Below are 14,202 nucleotides of genomic sequence, written 5' to 3'. Positions count from 1 at the left end.
TATAAGCGTAATTCGGCTAGCAGATTGTTGGAAAAAATGTTGAGGAAAAAAAAAAAAAAAAAAGCCTTTACTTTGTGAAAACAAAATGGCATCCAAAACAAAACTAGCAGGTTGCTGTAGCAGGGTTGGTTGCCAAAAAATTCAATACTGGCATACAATTACATAGAATTTGTACCAGATAGTTCAATTTTATGCCCTAAGGGCATTTGCGATAAAGTCAATTAGGATGCAATCACACCGCTCACCTGAAGGCGAAAATATAGAAAAGGCAAAGTCAAGGGTTAAATTCATGAATTCTAATAAGAATGCACTAACGAAGCAAAGCACTGAGGTTTTACGTAATTTCTGAGTAAGCTATTCATACGAATTGAAATAATTCTTGCATTTAAACTTGTATTCCAAATTAAGATTTAACTTGAAATTAATGTATATAATTACTGAGAGAATTAGATTTTTGTAGCGTAGTTTAGGTGAGGGGGGTCACGTGATATGAACCGGCGAATCAAGATGTTGAATCATGAAAGCACAGTAAATTCTTAAATTAATGTCTTTTTACAAATTTATTGTCTTTATTTATCAGCTTTTTACAAAATTTTAAACAATATTAAAATGTTTAGGCCTTCAAAATAAAAAATTCTTAGAACTAACATTTATTAAAATTTTTTATCTGTATTCTGTTTGTTATCGCCAATAAAGTCTGCTTGGCGAGATTTGCGCCGGCGAAATGGAAAAGTACCCTTTCCTCTTTTCAATTAAAGTTAAAAATATAACTGATAAATAAAAATTCTGGAAAATTAATTATCACATTATATTCAGTTTTATAGAAAGTTATGACTAAAATAATGACTAGTTAATAAGCATCCTGAAAAATTAATTATGTCATCTAAATGCATAATATTTTAGTGAGAACAGAACTACATTCTGACTCAGGTTCTGTGCCTCCAAATTTCCAAGTTTTGTGTGGAAACATTAACTAAATTGATGAATAAAAATAGTACACCAAATATCTACTTGCTACCCTTATATTATACCATTTATGCTAATAATTTACCTGCTTTCCATCTTATGGAAAACAACCAAACAAGTGACAGGTGTTAATATAATTTTCTTTGTATATTTTATATAATAAGTTCTTTACACAAAATTTCCATTGAACTACTGTGACTTTTCTCACTTATATAAAGCTACTTTAATGCAATGTTTTTTATGGCCAACCTTTGTAAATATTATTTAATCAGATATTGAATGCGAACTCGGAAGTCTTTTACAGGCAGATGATTGTATCAAATTTTACATGTAAATGAATGAAAGTTTAAAAAATGTTGTACTTTGAAAGAACTTTTGGCTGATCTTTGGAATATGGTAACAGGTAGTTTGGCGACATTTTGGTAAGGCGATAAAAGTTACTAGCTAGGACTAGCTAGTAGTGTACATGGATAAAGTGCGCAATGCCATTTTTGTGCAATTCTGGGATTTTTTTTTAAGCGAAAATAGGTCGACGTGTACATGGATGATAAAGTGTATGTGCAGTCCTTAAAAACGCGGCAAGCAGTTTGCGATTCTGCACTTTCTCCCAATTTTGCACCTAATCTTCGTCATGATTAAGCATTTATGTTCCATAAAAGTTCTAGTATAAGCGTAATTCGGCTAGCAGATTGTTGGAAAAAATGTTGAGGAAAAAAAAAAAAAAAAAAAGCCTTTACTTTGTGAAAACAAAATGGCATCCAAAACAAAACTAGCAGGTTGCTGTAGCAGGGTTGGTTGCCAAATTTTTGCCAAAAAATTGCCAAGTTACCATAATCCAAAGATTAACCGAACTTTTATACTTAAAATACTACTTTAATATTTTAACTGAGTTTCAAATGTGAGGGAAGAAAGTTATTAGCCCAAAGGAGCTATTAATTTCATTTTAGCATTTTGTGTCTTCCACTATAAAACAGCGTTTCACTTTTCAAATAGTTGCCACCAGATATTAAAGCCCTACGTCATATTTAACCCTTAAGTACAGATGTTAATTTTCTGTTATGTAAACACAGGGGAGGGGTCTCTCAGACTGCTTTCTATTTTATGCATTTTAAAAATATAAAGTTTTAAAATAATGTACTATTGTTATTATATAAGCGTTACTACACTTTGCTTGTTATAGTGAAGTAATTAATTCTTTTTAAAATTCTAATATTAATAGATAAAAACTTCATTTTTAAATCACAAACATATGGAATACTTAATCAAATAAATAATATAAACACTACTTACTTGCAAGTGCATATAAACTAAATGATTTAATAAATTTTCCATCTACAGAATCTGGATTATATAAAATAATACAAAAAAGTTTAATATGTAAAGAATAGTAAAAAACTACAGTACATTATTTTAAGCATTTTCAACACAATTTTTGCAAATTCTCTTGGCATATTCATTACATATCGGATTCTTGAAACTGAAATATAGATAGGTTTCTTTCTCAGTCTAAGGGGGACAAAAAAAGTATGTTTTACGCCTTTTAGGGGTATCAGTTACATCTGAGCTAGAATAAATTCCACTGGAAACTCCTAGCACTCTCTGAATGGACAATTTTATTTCTCGTTCATAGTTGACTTTTGAAGCCTCCATTCCATATGTGGTTTCATTAATCCTGATTATAACTCCAACAAAAAAAAAAAAAAAAAAAAAAAAAAATTTTTTTTCCAATTTGGCACTGTTTCTTAACGACTGATCCACTTACATCAAGTAACCTAAAGAATATAGCCATTCGCCATCGACTTGTTCTTCGGTTTGTAGAATGTTTAGAACATTTTTCATCCAGTGTATCTACACCTCCTTTAGTCACATTGTAAAATGTTATTATTTCTGGTTTCTCAGTTTCAAGGTCTTCTGATTTCAAATGATGCATTGAAGAGAAATGAGAATAATACTTTTTAATTTTTGAGGCACATGTGAAACGAGAGCCATTCTATCTGTGAATGCATAAAAAGAAGATCCTTCACTTTTCATTTTATTTGGAAAAAAATCACCTGGTATTTCTGTCTTGTTCCCCCCCCATACCCCCTCATGCCAGAAAAAGTAATGTAAACGCAGAGTTGAGGTCTATATGACTGCGGCCCATTTTAAAAAATTATTTAAAAAATTTAAAAAAACTAATGGATAGAGTTTAATAAAAATTTAGGAATAGTTATATTTTATATCAACTTGAAAGTACTGAAAAGGAGGAGAATAACTGTATTATTTATAAGCTGTTTCACAGTTCTAAAATATTGGCACGGTCATATAGTTCTAAAATACTGGCACAGTCACTTTAACCTTAGTGTTTAAGTTTAAAGAAATTAAATAATGAATCTTCATGAATGTATGTTTCTCGCATTGTGAAAAAACAACGGTACCTAGAGACATCAAATTTTGAATAATGTAGTCCTCCTCTCGAATATGGGCATCTGGAAGCCTAAATTTGGAATTTGTTTTAATTATCTATTTCAGATTTTGTATACTTTTATTAACAAAAAACTCAGCGATTTTAAGGCAAACAATGACAAAACTGCAGAGGGCATGGATTTTTATTTATAAAAAAATCTCAGGTGCGTGAGACTGTGGATCGGAAATTCTCAAGATATGCTCTTTTTAAATATTTCGTGATGTTGCTTTTGAATTGAATTTTATGATTTGAGCACAAATAACATGATAGTTAATAAATAAAGGTAACACATAAAATGTTAAAAAATGCTTTTTGGGCATAACATAAAATCTGAAAGCTTTCATATCCCCCCCTTAAAATGATAAAAATATTGTGATTATAATACAGAATTATTAAAAGATAAAAAGTCATAAACATTTTCATGTGTTTCAGTATTATTGGTTTACTGGAAAGTGTATAACTCTTTGCTGGCATAAAGACAATTTTTTTTATTAGCATAAATTTCTGAAACGTGTAATTTAGCCATCTGTGTAGAATATTTTGTGACCAATTTAAATTTTCAATTTTGGGAAAAATTTAAATTTTCAGGTATTCTCTCTCTTTTTTTTGGGGGGGGGAGTTATTTAAAAATTATGTGACATATTTATATGATTTTTTGAATTGAAATTGCATTTTATAATCTTAATGTATCTATTAGATGATTAGTAAAGATTTTTATTTCAGTTGTCAAGCAAAGAATGCAGATGTATAATAGCCCTTACAAAACATGTTCCGAGTGCTTCTCTAAAGTATGGAAAGCAGAAGGAGTTCGAGCATTTTATCGCAGTTATACTACCCAGCTCACCATGAATATACCTTTCCAAAGCATTCATTTTATAACATATGAATTTTGTCAAGATTTAACTAATAATCAAAGGAATTACAATCCTCTGGCACATGTTACTTCTGGGGCCATATCAGGAGCTTTTGCTGCTGCAGTTACAACACCTTTGGATGTTTGTAAGACTCTTTTAAATACCCAAGAGCAAAAAGCTTTACAGTTTACTAAGCAGGCACATATTAGTGGACTTAAAAATGCTATTGTAACAATATATAGGTTCAGTGGGCCTAAAGGTTATTTTCGTGGTTTACAAGCTAGAGTCCTTTATCAAGTGCCTTCAACTGCAATTGCATGGTCTGTGTATGAGTTTTTCAAACATGCACTTGTGTTAAAACAGCATCGTCAGCATACCTATAAATCGGAACATAGTGCATTAATTGCACATGCTAGTTCCATAGAAAATCAGCATTCATCTGCTCATCCCATAGCAGGGTTAACAGTAGTTTACAGTGACTGAATATGATAGGTAATATATCAGTTGAAGTATTTTTTAGGTGTTTTTTTATATGTGAATCCCTAAAAGATGATGTAATTCAGTTTTAATTTTACATATTATTAAACACCTCTTCATGAATAAAAATCATTGTATCTATATTATGAACACATTTTAAACATTTTATTGAAATCATAATTTTTGAAGATATTGCTGTAAACCATCTTGCAACTGGAAATTATGAGTTATGCTAGCTTATCTTTTAGGGATTTATTTATTAATATGAAATGCATTAATAATTAGTGTTGTAAATGTATACTTACTGAACTCCTTATTATCTGTGTGTTTAATCCTCCAAAAAGGATTAGAATTATAAAGTTAAAATATCAAAAGCAGTATTTATTTCTTTTTCTCTTACTACTCAACTGGTATTTTATAAGGAAGTATTTTGATATTACAATATGTGTTCTTCAAGAAACACTTCACTGTAATTGTTGTTTGAGACTATTTAATGGTAATGTAAAGGAAAGAAAAATCAGCTTATGAAGAGGAACCAGTTTCTGATCTTTTTGAAACAGTTTGGTGTAGAAAAAAGTAAAGAGCATAAAATTTAACCATGGTCATTCTAGATGTGATAAGTTAAAAATCTAATAGGCGATAAGGAAAAGATGAAAATGAACAGTAAACAGTAAAGGGTGAGAGCAGAAGTGTAGCTAGGGTTTTCAGCGCCCGGGGACAACTGAGATTTTGCACCCCTTTTGGTGTACCAACAATGTAAAACATTTCATTCTAAAATTTCACAACATCAATTTGGCACCCCCTGGATGCTGCGCCTGGGGAAAGCTGTCCTTCCTTGCCCCTCCCTATCTACGCCACTGCGTGAGAGCAGTGGTCGGGCTCTAAAATGGGTTGAAAAGCTGTTTAATTGTACTGATCAATAAACTGAGTTCAAGGTTTAATGAATCATAGTTCTGAATAATCTAAAAGAATGTCATCATGGCATGCAGATAAGGATATAGCTTTTTTCCTGAATAAAGTCTGGAATTTATATAAATTTTATTATTTTTAAGTAAATTGTATTTCAGACTATTAATTGAATATATATAATTTGAAATGCCTGAAAAATTAAATTTATATGAATACATTTTTTGCATTATCTACACTTTTTTTATTACATACACATATATTTTAACACATATATATTTTAACATGGATAATCATTTTAGAATGTCAGACACATGATTGTTTTCCTCTCACAGTCTGTATTTCTGTATAAAGTATAAACTAATTATTAAAATAGGACACATATGCCATCAAACTGAAGCTTATGCAATTAGTTTTTTAAATTAATTTCATCATTGATACATTAAAATCCCAACTGTATAACTGGAATAGAAAGTGAATGAAGTAGTACATGTTTTGTATGGATGTTATAAGCTCCTGAAGGTAATTATAACAATAACTCTTTTAAAATGTGAAATAAAATGAAATAATAAAAATAAAAAAAATATGAAAAAGTTAAATATGAAAATAATAATAAAAAAAAAATATCAGTTGTAACTCTGAATGCATCAACTCTTTTTTTCTCATTTTATTGTAAGAGAGGGAAAAAAAAAAGATTTGAATTAATGACATGCTTATAATTTCTTCTTTTTTAATGTTGTGCACATATTTATTCTTATGTAATAAAATGCTTAATAATTTATTTTAAGAAAATAGCAAGAGTTTACTAAATTTATCAAATGCTGTTTACTGAAGAGTTTACTAAATGCTGATAAAAGGGAGGGGATGTTTAAACTAAAGAAAACTGCAATATGTTGTTACATATTGCAGTTTGCTGCAATATGCTTTACTCTTGAAAATAATAAGAATTGTAATAATAATGATAATAATAAAAATGATGATAATAAGAACAATAAACAATACAAACATACTGTTTTATCTAACAAAATCAAATCTTTATTAAACACCTAATATATAAAATAATTCAAAATTTGAAACAAAGATTTCTGTTCATTATAAAGTAATAAGATGATTGTTTTGATTGCAAATGATTGTTTATAAATAACAGAATTCGAATGAAACCATCTAGGTAAAGAACTTAATATAAGACATTAGAAATAGGTTTGTAATAACACTTGTAGTATAAATCAAAATTTCTATCTTTTCTGTTTCACTACCTCCTTTTTCCCCTCTGTGCATTCTCTTGGGGTTTATTTAGTGCACATTTCCTTGTAACGGGTATACATTAGATGTCCTTTGAGAGTGTCTTCTTTTCGGCACTGAAAACGTATAAAACCTTTTAAAAGTATATACACAGTCCAGTCACATTAATGTGACCACCACGTACTTTCCATGTCAGAGTTAAATAACCAATCACAGAAGGCAGGTGGCAGCACAGTGCAGTTGAGCGTATATAAAGGGTGTGTGAGGGCATCGGAAAACATTTCAATCGTTGGCGTAATGCAGAAACGAAGCGATTTATCCGACTTCCAAAAGGGCATGATCATTGGCTTTCGGGCCAAGGGTGGAAGCATTTCAGAAACGGCTGAGTTAGTGAACGGCATTTCAGAAACGGCTGTTCGCGTGCCGCCGTGGTAAAAGTGTACCGTGCATGGCAAAATGGGACTGTCCAAAATCAGCAACATGGCAAATGTGGTGCACCACGGGCCATAGATGACAGAGGCGAACGACGGTTGCGGAGATGCGTTCAGGCAGATAGATGGGCTACCGTTGAGCAACTGACCACCAAAATGAACCAAGGGGCTACCAAAAGTGTCTCCCAAAGTACTATTCAGCGAACATTGCTGTGTCTGGGCCTCCGAAGCAGACGCCTGGTTCGTGCACCTATGCTGACTGCTGTTCATCGACGGCGAAGGCTAGAATTTGCACGCCAGTACAGCAGCTGGACGTCCACTGAGTGGCGACAGGTTGCGTCTTCGGATGAATCGCGTTTTATGCTCCATCGGACAGATGGACTTTGGCGTATAAGGCGTGAAACCTCTGAAAGGAACCACCCTGCAACCATTGCCGGAACGGTCCAAGCTGGAGGCGGGAGCATTATGGTCTGGGGAATGTTTTCCTGGCATTCTCTAGGTTCACTGATCATTGTGGAAGGCACAATGGATCAATACAAGTACGCATCTGTTCTTGCGGACCATGTTCACCCCTACATGCGCATTGTTTTTCCTCAGGATGATGGCATCTTCCAGCAGGACAATGCGAGGTGCCATACAGCTGCCAGTGTACGTGCGTGGTTCGAAGAGCACCAGGATGAGTTTACCGTCCTCCCCTGGCCAGCAAACTCACCTGACTTAAACCCAATCGAGCATCTGTGGGACCATCTCGATCGAGTTGTTCGCACCATGGATCCTCAACCGCGTAATCTAGCGCAGCTGGCCACGGCATTAGAGTCGGCATGGCTCAACATCCCAGAGAACACCTTCAGGGACCTATGTGACTCTCTTCCTGCATGTCTCGCAGCAGTCCGCTCTGCGAAAGGTGGTTATTCTGGCTTTTGACAGATGGTCACATTAATGTGACTGGATTGTGTATGAAACTTGCATCACATCAAATTGTTAGTTAAAAACTCATTACCTTTCATGGTAAGATAATAGTAGCAATTAGCCTTTTCAAAGTAGTTATAATTATGAGCTTGATAAAACATGCAGATTCCTACCACAACATTCTCTGTGGTGTTTATAGAATAAACATTTTATTTGGATGTATTTGTTATCAGTGCAAGTACTGATTTGTGGACATGTTTTTGGTATATTAGATTGGAAGTTTGTAATGTTATGTTGGAATAAAGAGTAAGTCATCATATAATTTAGATCCTTACTATGATTTAGTATATTAGAAAGATGCATTTCTTTCAAAAGTGTTCAGATCACCAAGTTTTCCAAGAATGTTCTTTTTGCCCACTTCTTATTGTCCACTTACTGCCCCCAGGAGTAATCTCCCCTACACCTCCTAAGTGCCCACTAGTGAATGATAAAACCCATGTTGGGAAACTGTTTTATATATTCATCCTAGTTTGTTGTATAAATCCATCCTAGTATCCTAGTTGTGTAAATCCATGTTGCCTAAATATTTTACCATAATGGCTCCACATGCACATACGAGGGCAATCGCAATAAAAAGGTCTCCTATTTTTTGGGGATGTAGAGAAAGTTTTAATATGGTTGTTGGCAACACTTGTGAGTGGTGCCTTCTCCGCTACCACATAAGCACGCAGGCACGTCGCTCGGATGCTCAGTCTTGGCTTGGCAGCCATTCGAAATGGAGCTCCCGATAAACATTACCGCCAAGTGCAAAGTGCGCACAGTTATTCGATTTTTGAATGCAAAAGGCGTTGAACCGGTTGAAATTCACCGCCTATTGACGTAAGTGTATGGACAGTCGTGCATGGGACAACACTCAACGCTGACAGGTACTGTGAAACACTGAAGAAACTCAGAAGGGCAACTTAGAACCGGAGAAGAGGGATGTTCAGGAAGGGTGTAAGCATTCTCCACGACAACGCCCGTCCTCACGTCGGCCGTCAAACCGTCAATCTTCTGCAAAATTTTGGTTGGAATGTCATCACACACCCACCCTACAGTCCGGACTTGGCACCCAGCGATTTCCACCTGTTCCCTAAGTTGAAGGAACATTTGTCTGGATGGCGGTTCTGCTCCGATGATGAGGTGAAAGATGAGGTTCAACGTTTCCTGAAGGGCATGGCAGCAAGCTGGTATGACATGGGCATTGTAAAACTGCCACAGCATCTACAAAAATGCATCGACCGAAATGGTGATTATGTTGAAAAATAAAGCATTCTTCAATCTTTAAAGTGATGTAACAATTATAGAAAATAAATGGTTCTTTATATATCTAAAAATATAGCCTTTTTTTGGGGGGGGGATTGCCCTCGTAGTTGCAAAGAGAAAGGTGGTGAAAGAGGAAGAACAGGCTTAGAAAAAAAAATAATGTAAGAACAATAATACGTTAAGTGTTTGGATTTATTGGCAATGTGAAGTGTCCTTTCTGGACATTTTCACAAAGACTAATATTTTTTGGTATTTGTTTTTGATCTCTTAAGAAAACTGAATCGACCATCTGACTGGAAAATTGGTATATTGCCCATTTCTTGAATGGAAGAAATACTGTGGTGAAATTCATTCTCAAATTATTTATTGAAACTTATGGAAAATACATAGTGGTTATTTTAGTCGAATGAAGATTAGTAATATTTTTTTAATTGAAAGAAAGACATGGAAGATGAGACGGGAATGTGCAGCCATCTTTAGTTTATTGCATTAATTTGAAGAGAAAATTCATAGGATAGACAATTCAATACGATGCCACTTTCTCTGCATTTTACAAAAATTTCATGCCCACTTTTCAAAAAATAGTTTTAAGGAAACTGAATTATAAAAAAATGTTTACATGTTGGGTGCTTAAATTGCTTTCAGAACAGCTTTCATTGAAATACATGTGCATTGAATATTTGGATATACTATTATAAAAACTGAATTAATTTTTCAAATAGTATTGAGCATTTTGGATAGTATATTGTTCTCCCCCTTCTTTAAATTGAGAATTCATGTCTGGTTCAAATGAATTTTTCAGCATAGGAAGGTTTTCGTGTTTTTCAATATTCTAAAGATTACTTATGAAAGGGGAAAGCTTTATGCAAAATTAGTGCAGAAATTAATTTTTAATATTCATTTTCAGTCGTTTTCTTTTCCAAAATATTAGATTTTGATTATAGATAAAAAAAATGTGCCTAAAAGCTTGTATTCAATCTCAGTTGTAAAATTAAATTGGTATTGGAAAGCTAGAAATAAATAAGGGAAACTAAGTCTTTCAAATGTAGGATTCCCCACTGTGTACTTCTAAGTTACAAATGAATGTGAAGAATTTTAAGAACTGGTAAACGAATAATCGTTTGAGTTCTTGAGGTAGAAAACAACAAGTGAGAAGGGTAAAATAACCCTTTATTATTCCAACTAAAGTTTAACAAAACTCCGTCTTGGAGTTGTACAATAAAGCTGACACTCGGGCTTCAACTTAAGAGACTGAGAATTAAACTAAACTAATCTTAACTAAGGAGATATAGCCGAAGCTATCAAGATTCTAATGGAGTTGGCCCCTTAACGCTAATTGACTGCGAAGCTATCAAGGGCCTAAAGCACGTGGAGCATAATAATAGCGTATGAGAGAGGAGCCTAAAAAGGCTGATGCGTGCTAGCCAGAATATCTGGTGTCTCTCTCATTAAGACAGTAGAACTTCGCGGTTAAATACTGCTCTTCCTCATTAGCATTCAGACGTGATTCTAAAACTACGTTCTGGCTGGAAGTGGTGAGTTGAAATTAAGAAGCGAAAGGAAAGGAAGTTTAACTCAAAATTTAACTATTAATAAAATTAACATAATTCTTACACATATTTAAAAAAACTAAAATTACTGTTATCTAAATTATGTTGCACGTTTTTTTACATTTGATATTTTGAAACCATGTCATTACTAAATGTAAATGCAAGCAAGTTTGCACAAGTTTATTCAAACTGAAATTAATTTTTCCTCTTAATTCAACATTTTAATACAGAATAGGCAAGCGGAAAAGGTGTAGAAACACATCAAGGAAAAATTAAAAGTTCTGTTCTCTAAAAATTATATTTTAATCGTCTATTGAAAATTCCAAAAATAAAATGGATCTATTTCAAGTCACTTCCAGCATTATTAGTCACAGTCTCTAGATAGTTATAGAAATGAGAGCAGGCATACTTTAACTTTGGAAGATAAATCTCAAGTGTCTAGTATATTGTCTTCCCAAGCTTATCTTACAAGTAATTTCATTAGTGATCCTTTGAACTGCATCCCACATATTACAGTCAGGGTTGCAGACAGGTGACTTTGGAGGCCACATATCGAGGTTAACTTGGTTAAAAAGTTACCTTTGTGTGTGGTGAATTTTGTGAATTTGAAATTTGTGAATTTTTTTGGCCTAAAGTATTGATGCCGAATTTTGCTGGAATATGCATGTTGTCATGCATGAACATTTTCAGCCTAGGCCTTCTACATTTGCCAAAATGCTTTAGTACATATTTTAATTCACTTGCTGTCCTTCTTTCTAAGATATATGTGGGTATTGTTATTTTTAACCCTGTGTGTGTGAGTCTTTCAGGCAACTAAGGTCATCACATCAAAATTTGAATCCACCAGCTGTTTTCTAATTCTGTGAATTGTCCTTCAGTGACATCTTTGACTTGTCTTTCATGTTATTGTTGGTCATCTCAAAATGGGGCTATCATCTTTCTTCCTCACTCCTCAGACAACTCATAATCATCTGATCTGTTTTAGGTCTGCATTCCTTGAAATCATATTGGTAACTTTGAATCTGAAACAAAAAATTTGGATCAAGAAAAGTCTTATCTGTGATTTTTGTGTTTAAAATTCCACTTGTATGGAAGAGTGTGTGGAAATATGTACTTGTGCAACATAAAATTATTGTCTGAAATATTATTAATGTCATTTATCCAATTTTTGTAAATAAATTGATTTGTTAAAATATGTAATATAGATTATAGAAATATGTACTTTTACAGTAAATAGGAAATAGCAAATAGTTTACAAAGTAATTTTAAGATTCTGTATGCAATAACCAAGAGAGTGTAAATTTCTGCAAACCCAAATCAAATTAATATTTCTTTTAAGTAGTTATATATGTAAAATTTGTCAGAAGTTAGATATGTTAGTTAATTTGGTACTTAAGTATTATCCCATTAACTGTGCATGTATGCTACAACTGAATCATGAATGTCGATGGAGGCTCTGCCAAAGATGTGCCAGTCATTCTTGTGGAATTCAGAATGAACTAACGTCTCTTTATCTAATAAACAGTCAGTATTCAATCTGTTCCATTTTTAGACTTCATGAAAAAGTTTTCAGCGTTTTCTGCCATTTTTATGCCCTCTGATTTTGCTGGAAGCTCTCTTTGGAGCATTATGAGTACAAAGTTCTCGCATGTTAGTTGTTCCAGTCTATCACTGTTTTTATCGGCCATATTCAGCTGACCATATCATGTGCATTAATACACCTTTTTTTTTTATGGTTAGATTACATAACTTTGAAAATAATCTGCTTGCTGTCCTGTAGAAAGCAAGTCCCAAATTTTAATTTTAGTTTTTCTTCAAAATCAGAGGGAAAATGTACAACAATAACAGTTAGTTATGCCCTTCTTCCTGCAGTATATCTATAATCAGTCACGGTTGCCTGAAAGTGCAGATGTTATGAGTGTCTTGTTATGCCATGCTTACGGGAGAAAATCATGCAGCTTGGGAACAGTTTTCTTTTGATGGGATAATGTGTAACTACCGTTACTTTTATTTGCTTATTTATTGATAATTAATCTTACAAAAAAGATGAAATCATAAGTAGAAATATTTTTAGACTTTCTGAAACTGATTGCAGCTATATTACTAAAATACAGTGCTTTTCTTCATTTATATTCTTAATGTTGTATATTAATAAAGTCAAATTTTTTTACTAATATTCAACATTTTCTACTTATGAATAATTTGCACTGAAAGCTGTTTTATAAGTTCGGATTCATTCATGCATTTTGCTGGGATCTTCAGCAGAGAGATGCATTCGTTTCCTCTCATGTTCTAGCTTTTATGAATGGCATGCATCCTGCTCTTCATTTGCAGTATTAGAATGGTATATGGCAGAGACGAGATACTGGGTTGAGTTATAACTTTTCTTTGACCAGTTTCACTCATGTTCTGTTGAAGTTCTCTTGTGATGGAGGAGTGCATTACCCTTTAGGGGACCATGTGTTAGTTCACTCTTCCTTAGTACTCCCCTTCATCTTAGCATAATTATGAGTAATTCTTTGCATACAAATTTATTATTATTATTATTTTTTTTTTAGTGTAAAATTGGCCATCATGCCTTTTAGCATGTAAATGCAATTGCATAATAAGCATTATTTAATGCAGTTTGAAAATTTCAAACATTGTTCTAATTAATATATGATTTCAATGTGGAATTAATGTTTATTAGAGGAATAATTGTATTAACTCGTACACTATATCACATACACAAGTTTTACTGTTTATTTTTGAAAATTCCATTTTAAAATGTTAGGAGACATCTTTTCTGTAGTAGGGTAATGTTTTTGTTTTTTATTTTGCTTCTTCTATTCTATATACACCAGAAATTTACTATAAGGATTTTGTTTCTCAAACTATGGTTAGTTAGGAACTCTTTGATTCAGGCACCAATTTTGTTCTCGCATGCAGAAAATGCTGCTTGGTTCAATGCTTTGTCAAGGTATTGACCAACTTTATCAGTATCTTTCATTCTCTGTTTCATATTCTTTAAATTTAAGTGTTAATATCATGCATAATAATAATAAAGTGTACATTTATTTGAGAATATAAATCTATACAAGTTTGGATTTGAAGTCTTCCACACATTATTCATACTG

The 14,202-nt window shown here is 33.0% G+C and overlaps 1 protein-coding gene across 2 annotated transcripts in view; it reads left to right on the top strand.

Moving 5' to 3' along the window:
• Positions 1 to 14,202, top strand: part of mfrn (mitochondrial iron transporter mitoferrin) — a 41,563-nt gene that overhangs the window by 20,205 nt on the left and 7,156 nt on the right. For both annotated transcript variants that reach the window (XM_085814612.1, XM_035356688.2), the window contains one exon: positions 4,136 to 4,758. In XM_085814612.1, the coding sequence (XP_085670738.1) occupies positions 4,136 to 4,749 (614 nt within the window). In that variant the 3' untranslated portion in view covers positions 4,750 to 4,758. The remainder of the gene's footprint in view (positions 1 to 4,135; positions 4,759 to 14,202) is intronic.

This window comes from Stegodyphus dumicola, chromosome 4, assembly GCF_044657685.1.
Source record: "Stegodyphus dumicola isolate Sdum_Otavi_A_Nest chromosome 4, ASM4465768v1".
NCBI classification, from domain to species: domain Eukaryota; kingdom Metazoa; phylum Arthropoda; class Arachnida; order Araneae; family Eresidae; genus Stegodyphus; species Stegodyphus dumicola.
This window is presented reverse-complemented; position numbering and strand designations above follow the sequence as displayed.